Source organism: Malus domestica, chromosome 05 (assembly GCF_042453785.1).
Source record: "Malus domestica chromosome 05, GDT2T_hap1".
Taxonomy (NCBI): Eukaryota; Viridiplantae; Streptophyta; class Magnoliopsida; order Rosales; family Rosaceae; genus Malus; species Malus domestica.
Window position 1 is genome coordinate 36473630 of NC_091665.1, and position 20006 is coordinate 36493635.

At 37.0% G+C, this 20006-nt stretch overlaps 2 protein-coding genes across 3 annotated transcripts; one reads left to right on the forward strand and one right to left on the reverse strand.

The window, feature by feature from the left end:
• The first annotated feature begins 2102 nt into the window (after positions 1 to 2102).
• LOC103435324 (peroxidase 7-like) lies at positions 2103 to 4057 on the forward strand. The gene is made up of 3 exons (XM_008373709.4): positions 2103 to 2499; positions 2824 to 3166; positions 3499 to 4057. The coding sequence occupies exons 1-3, from the start codon at positions 2179 to 2181 to the stop codon at positions 3903 to 3905; spliced, it is 1071 nt and encodes a 356-aa protein (XP_008371931.2). The 5' UTR covers positions 2103 to 2178; the 3' UTR covers positions 3906 to 4057.
• A 4667-nt stretch (positions 4058 to 8724) lies between these two features.
• Positions 8725 to 15900, reverse strand: LOC103435325 (uncharacterized). Of its 2 annotated transcripts, none has more exons than XM_008373711.4 (13): positions 15668 to 15900; positions 15443 to 15573; positions 14729 to 14872; positions 14207 to 14337; positions 12221 to 12454; positions 11835 to 12013; positions 11465 to 11565; positions 10630 to 10785; positions 10168 to 10229; positions 10024 to 10081; positions 9518 to 9638; positions 9342 to 9452; positions 8725 to 9255 (listed from the first exon to the last, which is right to left on the reverse strand). In XM_008373711.4, exons 1-13 carry the CDS (start codon positions 15675 to 15677, stop codon positions 9137 to 9139), a joined length of 1557 nt encoding a protein of 518 aa, XP_008371933.2. In that variant the 5' UTR covers positions 15678 to 15900; the 3' UTR covers positions 8725 to 9136. The 2 variants fall into 2 exon arrangements, with proteins under 2 accessions (XP_008371933.2, XP_008371932.2); XM_008373710.4 differs by having other exon boundaries at positions 14207 to 14346; positions 15668 to 15872.
• Positions 15901 to 20006: the final 4106 nt, after the last annotated feature.

Below are 20006 nucleotides of genomic sequence, written 5' to 3' on the forward strand. Positions count from 1 at the left end.
CCTACAAGGGCAATTTATCATACATCGATTTCTTATTTGCTACCTACGTATACTTCGGTAGGGTGCATTTTCGATAGCCTTCCAGGCATGGGGTAGGGTGAGTTCCAATATATTGCAAAGTAAATTCATTTGAGTTGAACATGGCGATTTTGCTACTTACCCCATAGTGGGTAGGTTGCGCCCTTCTTATAATATAACCTTCCGGGCATAGGGTCTTCTTCTGAAGGTTAATTCATTTGAGTTCAACATATGAGAAGTTACAATGATATCATTTGTTCAAAAAAATAAAAAATAAAAAATTTCTACCTATCCTTAATGGGTGGGGTAGGTTGACCTTATTTTATCTTTCAGGTAAGGTTTAACTTTGCTTCATCATACATCCAATCATTTTACTATCCTGCTTAATTACAAATTCACGCTACTAAGCTCAGCAGTTATAAAGTTGAACCTTTTATAAACTTGCGTGGATGCACCATTTGTCGAGGTGGGACTCCAACCTCTTACTTTGTAAACATTGCAAAACAAGTAATTAGAAGAGTTGTGTGAAAGGGACTTGGATCCTCTCCTGAGCCAGCCCCAACGGAGCCTAGGGATCAACTGATCCCAGCCCTTCAATTTGATCCTGCGGCCAAGAAAGCTTCCCCACAATTGTCCCTCTCCACCCCCTCAACATCTCCCGCACCTTTCTCTCCCCCTTGCCCTTCTCTCTCTCTCTCTCTCTCTCTCTCTCTCTCTCAACCCATCCATGGCTGACCGTCGGCTTCCTCACCCTCATCGTCTCCGGTGCACCCAACACCAAGGCAGAGCACCCAACTCTGCCCAGCTCGTCGGCTTCCTCACCCTCCTCGTCTCCGGTGCCATTCTTCTCCTCCTCTCCGGCCTCATCGTCACTGCCACCGTCCTCGGTGTAATCTTCTTCATCCCTCATCATCGTCTTCAGTCCCATATGGGTTGTGTGAAATAATTTGACAGCTTCTTCCATGGATGGGTTGATAGAGAGAGAAGGAGGGGGAGGGGGAGTGAGAGAGAGGTGAAGGAGATGTTGAGGGGGTGGAGAGGGACAGATGTGGGGAAGCTTTCTTAGCCACAGGATCAAATTGAAGGGTTGGGATCAATTGATCCCTAGACTCTGTTGGGGTTGGCTCAGGAAAGGATCCAAGTCCGCGTGAAAGGTGGGGGGTGGGTTATGCATTTTTCAGTTTTTCAGTTTTTTTTTTTTTTTTTTTTTTTTTTTTTTTTTGTGAAGATTCAGGTTTTTTTTTTTTTTTAAATTAAAAAATTATTATTTTTGCCACATGGCACACAGGTGGCAGCCAAGTGGTACAAATGTGGCAGCCATGTCAGTTTTTAACGGATTAATAGATGGAAAATGTAACGGAGGTACTATATTGAAATAAAATAGTAGGTAAGGTATAAAAGTGAAATGTTTTAAAGATGTTGTATGAGATTGTAATAGACCTCAAACCTGAGGGGTTATTATGTAATTTACCCTAAAAACATTGTTAATTTACTTGAAACCATAATTGGGCTAAGGCTTTGTGATCCAACTTACTCTACGTGCAGGCCAACTTTCTTTTCAGCCTGAGCTGCAACCCAATTTACTACCTATTTGCGCAGGCTTTCCTATTAAATCTTATTTACTAAATGTTTATTTATCTTAAGATAATGTTCCCTTCCTTTATATTCATGTTCGAATCCTTCTATTTTTGTTTTATAAATTATACAATATCTGTTTGTAGTAAAAGTGAAACTAGAAGTTTCAAAATTCTAATTGTTGTTAACAATTATTTCAATATCCAATAAAAATCATATGCATCGGGATCAAACCTTACCATCACTGATAGGCTTCTTTGAACAATGAACAATCAACAATCAACAATCAACAAATATTAATTATTGCATTAGATTTTGTGAAAGTCAATGTTTTTCGAACTAAATAACTAAAGCAATCACTGTCAAGCTCTACATACATGCTAGCACGTCATCTTCATTTGCAGTGGGTGCTTCCCACGTAGTCCTCAACTAATTAATAATTAACGCAATAATTATTCCAATTAGATCCTCTAATCACCAATATCATGCAATAAATAAAGTTTGTCAACACCCTTTCATTTGAAGGCAGAGCAGCATAGTTGTTCATTACTGGGAATATAGTCTGATCACTGCTGAGCAAGAAACATGAATCTCATAGTTTCCTTGCTTTTAGTTCTCCTTGCTGTTGTTCACTTAAATGCATCTTCGTCTTACCCGGAACACGATCACGAACAGGATCGCCATGATGAAGAAACAGATGAGTCCTGGGAGGGAGCCACAACTCTAACACTTCCAACAATATCAGACGACTTGCCCCTTGGAGAGTTTCTTTCCAATTCCTACTATCACGGGAGTTGTCCAGATCTTGAAGGTATTATCAGTAGGAAGGTGACGCAATGGCTTAAGAAGGATTACAGCCTAGCAGCTGGCCTCATAAGGTTGCACTTCCATGACTGTGCCATAAGGGTAAGAATATTATGGCTTAACTTCACATTACATATAATTATTGACTAATGCTATTTAGACACACAAAACTAACCACATTGTTAATCACCGCCTTTAATAGAGGTTAGCACCCCACCATTTTATGTATGTATATGTCATACGTGACTAATAATATTTATTTGAAGAACAAGGTAGTAATGTAGTCAATTTTGTGTCTCTAAATTAGTAACATTGGGTCTCTAAAGAGTTGGCTTCCAAATATCCATCTAAACAATTAGAAATTTATTTATTGCTTTGTATTTGCTTTCTTAAAGTCACAATTATAATGAATTGAAACGCATGTAGGGATGTGATGCCTCCATCTTATTAAACCATGAAGGAAGCGAGAGGGAAGGCTTGGCCAGCAAGACACTGAGAGGGTTTGAAGTGATAGACGATATCAAGGCAGAGGTTGAGAAGAAGTGCCCAAGAACAGTTTCTTGTGCAGACATTTTGACTGCAGCTACAAGAGATGCTACTGTTCAAGTTGGAGGTCCATACTGGGCTGTCCCCTATGGGAGGAAAGATGGAAAGGTTTCGATTGCTAAGGAAACTGAGAAGGTTCCCATGGGTCACGAAGACTTGACTAGTTTACTTGAGATTTTTCAATCACAGGGCTTGAATGTGCTTGACTTGGTTGTTCTCTCAGGTGAACCATGTAGTCCACATGCATTTCAATCGCATAATATACTTTCATTCAATATATCAATTTATATGTTATGTTGTCACTTTGTCAATCCGGACCTCACTAGCTATTATTAAACATGAATCTAACCTAATATACCAAACTTGTTTAATCGCCATGTTTGTCACTTTGAACAGCACATTAAAACATGAACCAAACCTAACTAAGGATTCAAATTGAGAGTCTTGTAACATGACATTCAAATTTACGTGACAACAAAAAAAAATGTTAATTTTGCCTACAACTAGAACAAAAATCTGGTTGCTTTTATTGAAATAAATAGTTTTCTTCTGCAGGGGCACACACCATAGGAAGGTCTTCATGTGAATCCGTACAACACAGGCTCTTTAACTTCAGTGGAACTGGCAAGCCTGATCCATCCCTTGATGCCCGGTACTTGAGCTACTTGGAAAGAAAATGTAGATGGGCATCAGACTATGCTGATCTTGATGCTGTAACTCCACATAAATTTGACGCTGCGTACTACATAAATCTGCAGAAGAAGATGGGACTTTTATCCACAGATCAAATGTTGTATTCTGATCCAAGGACTAAATCTCTTGTCAGTGCTTTTGCTTCCCTGGCGTCGGTCTTCTACCAGCAGTTTGGAGTGTCCATGGCCAAACTAGGGAATGTTCAAGTCCTCACCGGTCAAAACGAAGGCGAAATCCGAACCAATTGCAATTTTGTCAATTCTTATTAAGACCCTTAATTATACTGAGAAGCAGTCTCAAATGCTTACCTTGTTTTGCTTAACAATATATATGATAATATTTGAATTTTTTTTTATTGTTTTATGTACCACCTTAATTACAGCTAACAGCTGGTTTAATACATAATTTACTTGTTCACACATGTTCAAGCTTTCTTCTCTCTCTACAATTTCCTATTATTTCCCATTTGTCTGCTGTTCCCCTCCTGCTCAATTATTAGAATATCAGTGTTGACATGTATCTATTTTTGATATTTTTATATCTCTAATCATGCGATCATTCATATTAAGGAAGATTGTTATATAGGTAGATAATTATATACAACCAGTTATAAGTAAAATTTTCTCATGCATTAAAAAAATTAAAATAAAACAATCTCATTTGATATATTTGGGCCAGCTTACAATACGACCTAAACCCTAATTTGATGGACAAACAACGGGTTTATGCATGAGAAAGAAACTCTTTAGCCTCACAAAGCCTTTCTTCTATTTTCCTTTTTTCCTTCTCATATTGGCTGGGTAGCGGTCGTAGTTCACTGTTATGAGAAACTTTATATGGTTCCTGAAAAAATGCAATAAAAGAAAAGAAGGGCCTTGTATTGAATCATCCACAAACAATCTTTGACACCTCTTTATCCTCTGGGGTTAAGCAAGCATCTATGACTCATGCTCTGTGGGCTCTATTTTGTCCTCTTCCCAAGGAACTATGAGGTTGTTTGCAGGCGCGCCCTCACTGTGTCAAAAAGGTCAAACCAAGCAAACTATCCCTTTATCAGGCCAATAAAGAAAAAATTAACCTAAATATATAGTATCTTTAGATAACATCTTAACATCTAATCCAATTTCTTATTTAAATTAGAGTAGTGTTATTCACATACTTTTTTTACCTCCCACACACCTTCTTAATTTTTGTCATTAATCTTTTTCAATTCATTCGATTTGATGACTAGAAATTGGAAGGAATGTGTGAGATAAAAATGAGCTTGTGGATAGCGTCACCCTCAAATTATCTTAAAACATCATAAACTATGAGTTAAACCATGCTTTTAATTTTTAATGATCTAAATATATATATTGAAATGAATATGCTGTAATACAGAAGCTAGAAAGATCACACTTGATGTTTTGTCTTGTTTGTTTTTGTTCATTTTTAAAGAAATGAATCATCCTTAAAGACGTGGAAAAGTAGTCCACAAGCACCTTGCTTTTCCCTTTTTATTTTTCAGACACCTATCTGTCTCTCATATTTAAACTTTCACAGATACAAACCCTACAAAGCATTTCAAATCTTGTACCGTTTCCTTTTCTTTTCCATCTTGAGCAATGAGCAGCCTTAGTCTACAAAGCCAAACCTTCATTTCATCACCAACCTAGGTGCTGCTCTGCATGATTTTCAACTACAAGTCAAGAACTTGCTGAATGATTTGAATACAAGAAAAAAATCGTTTTGCATGGCAAGTAATTATGCAAAATCGCCTACCACCACTTTTACAACCCTCCTCTTCTTTCTTCTCATCACATTTCAAATCACCATGGCTAAAAAGAAGCATAGCTTCCCAATCCCACCTGTCAGTAGTACTTCCTCGAGATCACATGGAGTTGGAGTCATCAGTAAGAAAAATGTTATCGATGAATATGCTACAAGAAGATCCTCACATGGCATCATCGATTCAAGGGCTGATCATGAGTTTACAGGCGAATCGGGACGAAGGAGAGGACTAGGGTTTCGGGTTCGTCGTGGGAGGCAGCCATTCCCATGGAAAGAAAATATGTTCAGAGCCGGTGCACATGAAGTTCCAAGCGGTCCGAATCCCATTTCAAATAGGTGAGGATTAATATTGAGGAAGCTGGCAAAACAAAAGTGATCAGAGTAGATATATATGATCAAGAAAGAAATTTATTAAAAAAAAACAAAGAACATATATAGTATGTGATTTTCTCTTTCCTTGTGGCTTGTATTTTCTGCCATTTAAGTTATATGTCACTGCTGTAATGTCACTACAGCTTAATCATATGTTATTTTTAATTTATTATATGCTAGATATTTGGAACTTTCAAGCAATCATTTTACCATTATAACTAGGATGTATATATGATCATATTCAAGTAGTGATTGTTTTCATGGTCTTCATCATTATTCTATTTTCTTTTTCTCCATAATTATCTTCCCCCTTGCCACCCACATTTTCCATTCTTTTGGATCTACTTAGTAAAAAAAATATCGGTTATTATTGTTCAAAAATGTAACCTTTCTAACATTACCTAAATGATTAATCAAATCATTTTTCTCTTTCCCGCTTCCAATGGATTGATGCATATAACACTAGCTTGGATGAAGTTAGCATGTGCTTGTGGACTTTGTTTATCAATTGCTACAATCATCGGTTACTAATTGGAAGGTACCTCCATAAAATCAATCAATTGGTAATATAAAAAGTAGTCGAGTTGTTTATAAACATATATAAAATCTCACATTTTCTCAATATGGAATTCACTCTCAACTAAATGAAAATGAAATGAACTACATATAGCTAGGACAAAATGTTTGTTATTTGAATATTTTTTTTCCTGTTTTTTTTTTTAATTTTTAATTTTTTAAAAGCATGTTTCTAATTAAGGTATCTGATGGGGAATTGCTTTTTTGCTTTAATTGTATCAGTTGTCAAAAGAGAAAAAAAGTAAGAAAAAGTAATTGGGTTTTGCCTTTTGAAAATGTTTATGTGAGTGGGTTAATTATGTGTCATTTTATTGGCTAGAGCTAGCTACAAATAGCTATTTTGTTCCTCTGGATTGTGGATAAACAAAGAGGAGGGACATAATGATTCACAAATTGTGATGGGGCTTTGAGGCTTTTTTTTTTTACAGACTAGACTTCACTGCATATATATGCAATAATTAAAGGGATAATTAAAAGGAAATAAAGGTCCCCCAAACCCCCATTGTTTTGCGTGTAAAGTTACACAGACCTGGCATCCAAAGCAATGGCGAAGAACAGAAGTAGGGTTTCTCTTTAAATTTAATTTTGCAAAACAACCCTTGATGCTTTATTGGAACTACATCGATGCCCTTTATCAGTCTTTGGGAGTCTCTTCCTTTTAAAAGCTGAAGCTGCTGAACCAAAACCATGATCAAAGGGTGGTTTTCACCCTCACGTGCCTCATGCAGTACTGTTTTTATCCTCTTCTACGTGCTCTTGTTTGCTTATGAGCAGAGCTACTTGGAACTTTGGCAATAAGGTTGCATGATCTTCAATAATCATGGAAAATATTGACCAAACTCTGTATATTGTTCAAATTTCATAAAATGTGGTCATGCATGTAGTTCATGTTATATATGAAACTTCTTTTTCCATGTCCCTTTTTATGTGATGAATCACAACGATATCTCAAGTTCAAGCCAACTACTCATAAATTACCGTTCAATTATCAGTCTAATGTAATCTTTGTATGAAATGTTAAACGAGACCCTAAGTTCGAATCTCCCTACTCGCATGGATGGAACCAATGACGGCTCACTTGGGGCAGATGCCCCCACTCAAGTAATTCATTTGTTTAGTTGCAGACTACAATTATATAATATACACGGGTTATCTTTAAAGAAAATATATGTATCTAATATCCAACATACATTCATTCTACTTATACTCCATATCAAATATTATATGAGCAATAGTGCTCTTGTTCTGTCATTCAAACCGATAAAACCCTCTCCTGCCTATCATGTACTTATATTTTTCTCATCATTTTGCCACTTTCCACTGTTATATTGAAATTTTTGTAACATTAGAATTGTGATACATCATCATTTGAAACCATCCTTAATATCATATTGCGTATAACCAAACTATAATAAGGTTTTCTTAGTTATTTTCGGTTGCCCCCACTAGAAGAAATTTCTAACTCCGTCCCTACCTGCTCGCTCATAGAAAACTACTCAAAAATTGATCGTTCTAAATTTGTGCAATGGATGCATAATATAGTTGGTCTTATTTTATTTCTATGTGCAATGCAGATGATCTCTCGTCTCTTTTGTCATTTAACCTCTTTTATACGTGGATGAGAAATATATTAGTGATGAAAGTGAGTAAATATCTGCAACGTATATATTCCATCATCCCAAAAAAAAACCCTTTGAGAAAGCATGCTTAAGTCAAGACAAAGACACATAAGTTTCCTAATTATGCTCTCTCTCTCTCTCTGAGACGGTGTTATTGTCAAGAGGAGGAAGATTAGGGTGGTTCCCCTTTGGAATCAAAGCATAATTCTGTCATCACTTTTGATTTGAGTGAGTTTTTATCACTTTAGTAAGAAACTTTTGTGCCAAAGACTCAAGCAACCCTTACCCTATATATACACCCCCGCCATATGTAAAAAGCTTGGGTATAAAACACAAAGATAGAAAAGTCACCCACCAAAGAAAACACCAGCAGTCAAGTCATCAAATAAAGAGATGACAAGAATGGCTCGTCTCCTTTGATCAAAGTCATCAGAGTCTTTTCTTACCTTTCTTTATTACAAGTGGCCCAAGTGTAATGTAACCATGGTCTTCTCTCTCGCAACCATCTCACCAAATTAAATGAGTGGTTCAATTTTTAACACGAAACATGCCCTTTTTAACACAAAACATGCACTTTTTTAACACGAAACAAATTGGTTGACGACACCACTTAGACTATGAAATGATTGTGACAGAATCTCTCCTTATGCAGAGCTATAAACACAACATGCAATATCACACCGTAAAATCAATATGAATAAAAATATTTAAAATAGTCACAATTTAATTCCTTGGTCCATGGTCACAAAAATACTGATAATTACGATTGTCACTTTACTAGATTCCACTATTGATTTTACAAAGTACTTTCTTTGTTTGCTACATTTGGTATTAAGGGAGGACCAAAGGCGGAGAGAGATGATTCAAACTTTGTCCCAATGTGGCATACGTGTGAGGGTAAATACTCTCAACCAACGGAGGTACAGACCTCGTCACAAGTACTATTTTCAGACTCAGTGTCTACCTCCGTTTATCTTTACAAAGGAAAGAAAAACAAAACTCCTCGGAAGGCAAAGACCACCAATCGTGCCTTCTTTTATGTCCTCACCATCGCGTTGCTTTGCGCGAGCTCATAATGCCTTCGGCATGGTGAGCATCACTATAGAAAGAAATCCCAAGCTTTGCACATTTGTAAAACTTTCGTGAGAGCACTTTTGCACCCTTCACACTTGCCAGTGCATGTAAAATAGTCCTTCCTGTGATCCAATCCATGCGCCCAAACCATAACTTTTGGAATCAAGATATTCGTAGTTTGGCCTGTCATCCCGATCTCCCTTAAACCCTACGGACGAGTAGAAAATTGAAGGTCAATAAAATGGAGAGAATGGCATGAAGACTGAGAGCACAAGAGAAGTAGAGAGCACGTACTTTCAGCTCTTCCCCAGCACACAGTTGAGGGGATTGTGTTACAGAATTTATCCTCGAAAAGCAGTTTACCAGACTTAATACTCCAAAGTCGTAAATTGCAGTCCTCTCCGCCTAAAAGAAAAATATATAAGAAAAAAGTTGCCAAAATAAATGGTATGAGCAATAATAATATTCACCTGACATAACAAATCTCTCAGATGGGTCAACTCCAAGCTGCAAACGAGTATGGGAATTCACAAGCCCCTCGTAAGATTGTACAGCTCCTCTTTGGATTAGGCGTTGGTCGTAAAGCTTCATCTGAAAAGACAAGAACTAATCAGAATGACATTGACCAAAATCGTTGCAGCAGCAACCTTAGAAAAAAAAAATCACATCTGGATGTTTTTGCCTTTTTGCTAAGGTTAGTTACTACCTAAACATCGATCCAGTTCTTTTTCTTTGAGAAAATTGGACCTCTAGTCAGGGAATGCAAAATTTTAGTTGATTGCTAGATATCTGACATGTTGAGAGGAACATGGGAATGTGTAGATGACAATGAATTCAGCTCAAGCAAGGATAGTAAAAAACATTCATGTTCTTATTGATGGTTTTCAAGCGTTTCATACCTAAAGACCTGTGTCACGAGGCATAAGAAAAGATGCTGAATAAATTAATATCTATTGTGTTTGAAATAAAAACTAACCGTTCCATCCATGGAGCTTGCCAAGAAATACTGATCATCAAACCGAAGTGATACCAAACTGGAGTATCAAACCAGAGTGAGCAAAACGTATGAAAAACAATAAAGAAAATAAACCGATCATATAAGATACTAAAGCCTACCAACCTTGCAATAGATGAAGGCATTTTAGTGGTATGAGAAGGATGTATATTTCCAGTTCCAGAAGGCTGCACAAAAAGATACTCGGATCATTATCCGCACTTTAATTCTTACGTAGAATAGAAAAGTAAGCTACCTGATTGTAATCGGAATAAAAAAGAAGTAAGCTACTTCATATTCACCAAAAAGACAGGAAACAAAAATAATTTAAGCTACTTGATGGAACACAACCACCCCACAGTAAATCAAAATAGTTTCATTAAACCAATTCCACATGGAGAAGAAGAATTAGCTACCATATTAAACAAAATAATTGATAAAATCTATGAGTTAGAAAACATCAATACTTTACAGATATGAGATATGAGATATGATTTATGAAGATTGCTTGATTTTAAAAAACAGAAAATAAAAATTCTGTCACCAGAAAAAAGCTACAGTCTGTTACATCATCAATGAACTTTATACCTTAGACCGTTGTATACTAGTTATTCCACGCGTGTTATCCAAAGGTGAGTGACGCATTCTATGTCTAACAGGTCTTACAGGAAACCCCCCCTGTTTCTGACGAACATCAACTGTTACAATTGCTCCATTTCTGAGTCCACATAAAACAGCATTTCCCTGCAAGAGATGTACAAAAATGAGGTCCAGAAATTATACAAAAAGTTACTACACAAAAGTTAAGCTATTCCATACGAATCAGCAAGCCTCATGATGCTTTAGAATGTGCATTAGGCCTTGTATCAACCATAAATAATTGCACAGCGGGCCCAGAATGGAGAATATTATTCTGAGCAGTATAGAGATCAGTGACAACGACATGCCTAGAAAGACAAAGTTCGACCTTCAATAACGTAGACACTACCGTAAAATTGCTAAGAGTCTCCTGCAAACTTGACAAGAGAGTAGCATCTGATTGGTTGACCATTGGCTAAGATTTCTACTATAACTAGCTTATGGATGCATGTGTACCTCACTACTGCTCGAGCGCATACTGCTGACCTCCAATAAGACATTCTCCAAACATGTAGATATCATCTAATAGCAGTAAATATAGAGGAGGTGGTATGGAATATATGGATGCTTTTGGAGTATCAAATAAGAATAATAACTTACCAAAATACAACCTGAAAATTATAATGCCTAAAGTAATTACTAAGAGTTGAACATCTACTAAGTAAGGAATATTAACTCACTCATCACCCATAGCGTAACTGGTTAAACCCTTTATTCCAAATGCATATAAACTCAGGCAACTTTAAAAGATTACCAAAAAGTCTTAAGTTATGCAATAGATTACCGAGTGAACAAGTTGTTGTGCCAAAACATCACTTTTACTGCGTAACAGCCATGATGCGCTCCCAGTTTCCAAATCCACCAGAGCAGCTCCCAGGTTGGTTCCTGTAACAAACAAAAGGAATAATCTTTAACAAAGTTTCTTCTGAAAACTGTTACCTTCAAGCGTACTCCGCATACTACCCGCAAGAGCAACACCAAGGCAAGAAAGAACTCTGTGTGTGTGTCTGTACATGAAATTTCTCGAGTGACAGGGTCCTTGTATTTGGAGACCAGGTCTCCAATCATGGAGTCCTTTGATAATAGAACATTAAAAGTACCTTCATGACTAGCACTGTTTACGATAGAATAAGATAAACAGGAATAGTACTTACCAATCACTGCACGACTCCCATCAGATTCACAATCTGTAGTCCAAACAGTGCAGTTGAAAGTTGCAATCTCATAAATATTTTGACTTAAGACAGTCCTATTTGGATCAAAGTTTAGTAGTTCATGGAGGTTAATAACCACAAGAGATCCACCAGAGTTCTCAGCTCCCAACGTTGATATCCTGCTCTCTTGTGTTAAGGCTTGCAGAAGTAAACATTCGTTTTTTCTTCAACAAGACACACCAAACATTGTTTTAGATAAAATTGAAGGTAAGAAAGTCTAGAAATTATTCTTATAGTTTTAAGTCCAATAAATACACTTGTAAGAGTACAAAATCAAACTGGTATTCTATATTAACCATTACAAAAAACTAAGTCTGCAAGGATACAACATATGCTGGATGCAAGAACTATCATCTTCTGTGCCAGGAGACTGTTTTCCAAACATTTTTATAGAAGATATGTTTGATGGCATCCGTGGTGTAGTGTGAGCTGGTTTCCATATTTGCCCAGGTACCTCACTGTACTCCAGTTGACTTTTGCTAGAGAGAGGCCAGACACGTTCTGCCTTGCATTTCATCCCGTAATTAAGACCCTGCCCAACTTTTCCAACTTCAAAAATACTGCAAGAGCATCATGTTTCAAAGAAAGTAATAAATTATTTGAGCAAATACAAAAAAGATATGTGAAGAACCATACAGAGGACAAGAATTTCCAAAAGACATACATGTAATACGAATAAACACCAACACTTGAATAAGCAGATTAAGACAAACGAAACAAGAAACTATTTTATTGCAAAAACAAAAACTAGAAATGAATATTTAAAACATTTTGAAGTAGGAATTCCACATATGTACTAAAAAGATTGTCATTGATCAATCTCACAGGTGCCACAAATTCAGTAGGAGTACTGCAAGCAAGGAGTCATATATCTAGAGAGGTAAAAATGCTCAGCAGGGCCTGATCTCACAATGAAAATTGTTAAAACTTAGTTGCAGAAACCAAGGTCCCCAATGTTATAATGAAAGTAAAAAAGTGTATATAAGAGTATTATTCAATGCTAATACTATTTGTGGTATTATATTAGCATATGTTAATAGTAACACTGCCCACCCAGGAGTAAGCTAATGGATAGAAAGGTGAAGAGAAATGGTAACAGTCTTGGCATGCCGATGTAGTGTTACGCATCCACTTGAATTATAGAACATGTTGGCTTTAGGGTTTAACATGGGGGATTCTACATGTTATGATTTGGGTGGATTCATAACACCATGTCGACATACCACTTGCAAAAACTTATCTGAAGAAGGGGCCAATTTCTGGAATGCTACCAGCTTTGCTTTGCAGCTTTTTAAGGTATTGAGTCATTAGAAATAATATTAGAACCAGCCAAGGCAGCTCATTTCTCATGTGTGGCCTGAAGGACCATGGTTATGAAGTTATGTAAACAGGTCTTTATTGCTGAAGGAAAAGGCCGCTAACCTTCTGAGCTACAGGATAATATGGATTATGAGCAGGTAAAAGGTTGTTTGCTACATTACAAAGGTTTACCATTGGTATATGTGTAATTCCTTGTAGCGAACATGTGATGGCTTAAAAGGAAAGGAGACGGTCATACTTCTAATTCCAACATCAGCCATGAGTTGGGGATATTAGGATGCCTTAATTAAAACTTCCAAATCCAAATTCCAATCGAAGCTAATTTCTTGAACCTTTCCATCATTTGATTTGTTCTGGTCAATCTAGATACATGAATCTCAAACATCAACCAAAAGACGTTCAATGCTCTCAACCACCATAAATAGTTATAGCCAGACGTATTTACAAACCATATACCTTTAGACACACACACACACACACACAAACACACATTCTTCAGTACCTCAAACAAAATGTTTTAGAAAAATCTGCTTAAATGAAGACCCCATTCAACATTTTGTGTTTATAGCATGATAAATGGACATATCTAGAACAATACGTCGTAGGCTGTTTTGAAAAAGTAGACGGTCCTATCCAAGAGATGGTGTGGTTTCTACTACATTGTTCGGTTGTTCCGTGACTCTCCAAAATGAAACAAAATCTTGTCCTTTTATTCTTCAGTAGGAAGGTTTAGGCTTGGACCCACAGGTAACAGGATACATGTATTAAAGAAACCACATTATTCAGTAGCCATGGCACAAACAAACTAAATACTGCATAAATTATCCTAATATTCTGACAGATCCATTATCAAAGTCTTGGAACCCTATAATCAATCGCTTTTTCATGCTACCAACTATTATCAATTTATCACAAAATTTGAACATACTAAACAATCTTAAAAAACAAAAAAAATGCATGAAAAATAACAGCAGGCTGAAACTTTATTCTACCTTATAGAGCCATTCATGCCACCTGCTAATACAAAGTCCGTATCAGTTTGACCCCCTTCTGTCTGTACATCCATGCGAATCCGCTCCAAAGCGCCATCAGTTAACTCTTTGGTTTCCTGGTACTTCCAAACCTGCAAATTCTTAGAACACATAAATAAAACAAATTACAAATTTCATGCTGTACATTTGTTGCTAGTTTCTTGCTGTAACCTATATGTTGCTGGATTCTAAACTTGGCCCTGTATGCCAAATAGAGACTCACAGAGGCTTACAGTAAAATTTTAAAACAAATATGTACTATTACGTCTGATGGACCAACAACATCTCTATTAAGAGGGAAAAAGGATATCCATCTCCTTAATAAAAAAAAAGAACAAAAGAATCTTTCAGCATAAATTAGGGTGCTAATCAAGCTGAAAGTAAAAACTGGAAACAAGTTGGTGGAAATCATAATGTTTTGAACATAACTGGTAACCTTAACTTTAAAATCTTAAACTGAAGGCTTATATTAATTCAACGTACCACAGGATGGCATGCTTGTGCCTTTTGGAATTCCTCATTGAAGTTACACCTTCCTTTATTGAAAGGAATGAGATTACCGCATAACTCCCTAGCCTGAAGCATCTTAGAAGTTCTTACACTGGTTCGCCTACATGAGTTGGTCACCTACAACAAGATGAATCAGAACCAAAGTTAAGTATTTTGACAATTACATAAATCACCGAACTTACAGCATAACAAAACAGAGAAAAAGAAGCTATGGTAGTCTCAGAGAAGAAGAAACTACCATAAATTCATGTGTTCAATAGGTAGTGCAATGCAAAACTACATACAATATAAGGGATGCCTGCCTAGAAATTCACTAGTTTATTTGCAACCTTACAACAGTGAACACAAATCTATGATCAAGGTCTTTCAAAACTAGTTCGATTCTAGTGATTTGTAAAGAACCTCCCCCAAGTATGACATAAAAATTCTCAATAAATAAAAAAAGTGCTTCAACAAAGCAATTGGAACACAACATTGAACTCTCAATCCACCCCCAACCAAAACATAAGTAGCAACAAATAACGTATTCAAGTAAAAACCCACCAAACATAGAAATATCCTGAGCAATGTCAAGCTTAAAAACAGTAAAAACAACAAAGTTACAAACTTTAAAACAGGCAAAACTCTTAGAAAACACGCAAACCTGGAAAAGCACAAAATTTGGGTTCAAAAGAACAACCAGCGTACCTTGGCCGGCGTCTGAGCGCTGGTAGAAGCAGAGGAAGAAGCAGGAGCAGTCATACGACGAGATCCTGGGATTGGGCCTTTGATGGGGAAGTACCTGTTCTTCTCCGTATCATAGTAAAACCCAGGAAGATCTGAAGAAGCCGAATTCATATTCTGATCAGTATTTTGAGAAAAACCCACAAAAATTAAAGCTGAAAAAGTTGAAGGGATGATGTTATATGGTACCTCCTGCCATGGTTTTGCAGAGAAACAGCAACAGAGAGAAACGTTGAAGGTGCTGTGTGTTTTGTGTTGTTTAGCGCAGAAAAGGAGGGAAGGTATTGTAAGTGTCGAAACGGTGGACGGCTTCATGCAAAACGGTCACGAGTGCCGACCATAACCTGCCAGTTGGTGACCAGGCTGCTGAGGTGGCGCCGTGGCGGATGCAAAATGTTGGGAGATTGGGACCTCCATTTGTCTTCAAACCTTAGGGTATTCTATTAAATTGGGCTGGGCCCTGGACCAAGGGTTTGTTTTAGTCCACCCAAATCCAACTTGGGTCGAGTCGTCGAAATGCCCTAATATGAATATTTTTCTAGGCTTATTTTTAATGAGAACTTTCATGAAAAATGTTTGGATTAAGTTTATTTTAATAAAAAATCATGCTATAATTTTATTTAATAAAAAAAATTTTAATTTTAATGAAAAATTCTTCAAATTTAATAAAAAGGATATAAAAAACTTAAATTTTAATGAAAAAGACATTATTTTAATATTTTAAAAAAAAGATGCATGAACCCGCGCGCCCCCTCACACAAACTGTTTATGAAACTTAATGGTACTACATTATTTGTTAAATTTACTAGACTGTTTATAAAACTTAATGATACTACATTGTTTATGAAACTTAACAGTACGACATTGTTTATGAAACTTACTGCACTATTTATGAAATTTAACGGTACAACTCTGTTTATGAAACTTTTTACACTATTTATGAAACTTAACGATACTATACTGTTTATGAAACCCACTTCAATTTGAAATTTTAATGTTAGAGGAATAAAATATGTTTGAATTATGTCAAAGGGTTATGCAACTGAAGGATTGGTTAGGGCTAGGCATGGGTCAGCCCAGGCCAGGACGGGTACAACAAATTTTAATACAGGAACCGGACCTTACCCAGCTCGTTTGAATATAGGTCGGGTCTGCGGGTCCTTTTGTTCTTTTCCATAGGTCCTTTTTTTTTGTTCTCTTCTTCTTCTTTAGCTCTCCCGACGAGCTCGTTCGGATCGAAGCAGTGGGATGGGATGGCGTGATCTACTTCCATGTGCCACCAAATCTGCGACGAGATCGAAATCCTCCTCCGACGGCGACGAAGTCAATGGCATCGACGACATCATGGGACCTAGAAAAGCTTGGCGGCCATAGGACTTGGAAAATAGGGGTTGGTCTTTGACGATGAAATCAACAGCGTCGACGACACCGACTCCTCACTCCCTCTCCTATTTAAACTCGTCCTCCGTCTAGTTTTGGAACTCGTCCTAGAGGCTCTCTAGCTCCTATCTGCAATCTGAACCATCGCAAATCCCTAATTGCGCGAAGATTCCAGAAAGCTTGAAATGGTCGGGGACAATTTCGCTCATGAGGCTATCGAGCATGGAGCAAACCTCGAGGCGGATGGCGTTGTCTCTTAGATCAACGAGCAATTTTGTGGTGCTGCAAGAGCACTGGGTGCGGAGGAGGGAGATGGCCTCCTCGACATGTCGTTTTATCGGAGCTCCTTGACGGGGAGGTTGTCAAGCAAGGTGGAGAGGTCGAGGGTGAGCTTAGGGAAAATGTTGGTGAGGGATTCTATTTGGAGGAGGAGCCACATCCGGCTCCCGTTTGAAGAGTCTTCGATGAAGGTCTGGATCCTCTGGAGTAGAATGTAAAGCTCCCGAAAGGAGAGGAGGGCGGAGAGGGAGAAGATGGTGGTGGAGCTCCTGATGATGCCTTCGAAGATCATTGGGGGTGGAAACCGGTTCGGGTCAGGGGCCCGTTTCTTTCAGGATTTGGACCCGCCCCGCCCCGTTATTAACCTGGACCTGGCCCGCCTCGTCTCATGTTGAATTTTAAAAATTTGGATCCGCTCCGATCCGTGGGTCCAGGACCCATTTGCTCACCTCTAGGATTGGTTGGGTGCTTTTGCACATGCCTTTAGTTAGGTTTTTTTTGTTTTTTATTTTTTTTCTTTCTCTTGTCTTTATCATTAAATAAAGTTATAACATAGTATTTTTGTTAAAACTCAAAGTTTTGAAACTATTTTCATTAGTTTTCCTTATTTTTAACTATGCGTTCTGAAATTTGATTTCGATCCATTTTGGTCCTTGAAATTCAAAAGTCACAACTTTACTCTCTAAATTGGTAATATGCCAAATTTTTCTTGAAATAAATGAGTGGGAAAAAAGAACAAAAAAATTATCTTCTCTCCTCACTGGCTACCTTCATTAAGAACATAAGAAATAACAAAATCAATGGAATAAATAATAAGATGGCTGGAGATATGAATGTATGTGCAACGATTAGAGGGACGGCACAGAGAGGGTCCAACAGGAAGATGAAACCCATGAATTGTTTTTACTATTTAAAAAAAAAAATATTATGCAATGTTTGAAATTTAAATTTTTTTTGTTTCAATTTATGTGACACCATTTGATTGGATCTGTGAGTTTTGCACTTATGTCACGTCAATCATAAGTTGGCTCTAATTATGTCATCTAAGTAAACTTAACGGAATACATAGAAACAAGATAAAGTGGATGGGATATTGAGTTCCAGGAAGTAAAGTGACGACTTTTGAGTTTAAGAAGGTAAAGTGAGATCAAAATTGAGTTTCAGAAATCAAAATGACGACTTTTAAATTTCAAGAAATAAAGTGGTATCGAAATCGAGTTCAAAGAGTGTAGTTAAAAATAAGCTTAATTATCTGGAGAAAAGTGAGCATGCATTTGACGAAAAAAAAAAAAAGTGAGCATGCGTAAGGATGGGTTTGTGCATCTTTAAATTATCACTTGGACTATTCACTTCCCAATAATATTTGTTCATAATTTTTTCAAGTTTGATCATGTGAGTTGCAGGATTCAATTTTTTTTATGTCAATTTCATCAACTCATAACAAAATGAAGGTGAAAAACGGAAACGACCAATTTTTCATCATCAACTGATATTATCATGGTTATCACAAACATGGATTAGTCAAATAGTGTTAGTCAATCATCAATCTTTAACGGACTTGGATTCTCTGCCCTCCCATTTCGGTGCCCTTCCTGTGCCCTCCTGTTTTGTATGGTCACGGTTAATCCATGCTAACATTTTATATTGTTTTTTATAAAAATAATAAGACAAAAAAAAAATAGTAATATAAAATATTGACGTAGCTTAACCGTAACCACACAAACAGGAGGGCACGGGAAGGGCACCGAATTGGGAGGGCAGGGAATCCAAGTCCATCTTTAACAAAATTTCAAAAGATGGAGGTGGGTAAAGATTGGTATAAGAAAATGATGGGGGAGATTAAAGGATCATAACCCAACTTTTGGGAAAGTGAAAATTTTGTTGTGTCAGACTTTTAGTGTATATGGTATCTTATGTTTATAGGATTCTCCATAACATACTAGGTATTCATACACGAAAAGATGTCTGGAGCAATGAAACACTGGCAAGTATCCAAAGACGATGACCACCCGATCCTCAGGATGTGGAAGTCTTTAATTTTTGTTTCTAAAAAAAATTATTAAGAAACTTAGACTTCAAAGGCCTTATTTTGGAGAAGATAAATGCTAATGAGACTCTCCATCACCTCATATTTTTGACACAATGTTTTATAATGTTAATATGGAAATTATGCCAAAAAAAATAAAGTGACAGAAAATCTGTGAAAAATCTCACTTACGAGGAAGTCTTCTTAGCATTTCTCGTTTGAAAAACCTAGTGGGACAACCAAGGCAAAGAAGAAAAGCACCACACCCGGTTGGATTTCGAACCCAATACAAAGTGGGTGAGAGAGAAACTGCAGCACACGCTAGCCACTCGACGGGCAGCCATGGGTTGCATGCTCTAGGGCAATGATTCCATGGGAACAACTTGACCAGGTCGTAACTTCCTCCAAACACTAGGCCTTCATCACTCAAAGTAAGTTTTAAGCTCGAATTCTAATCTCCCACTCATGAACCGATTGGAAAACCAAAAAAAGAAATAAAGGCCTAGATACATGGTCCAAGCTCGAGAGGAATGCAGTCCTATTGGTGGTGCGTTGTTCATATTTACTTGTCAACAAAAAAATGGCGTTCAGTGGGTAACTGCATGATGATTTTAGCAACGAAATTTTAAAAAATAAAGTACTCTTAAGTCAACAATTAATATTTGCACCGTAGAGTTAATTAGTATTACGGTTTAGTGTATTTCTCTTTCCTTATAAATGAAAATTTTTAAATTCAAATTTTGTAGATCGCGAGTTCGAAACTAATTTATTTACTCATCCTTGGTGTAAATAAATCAATATACCAAAAATTATTCACATAGTAGAGTCAAAATATAACTACAA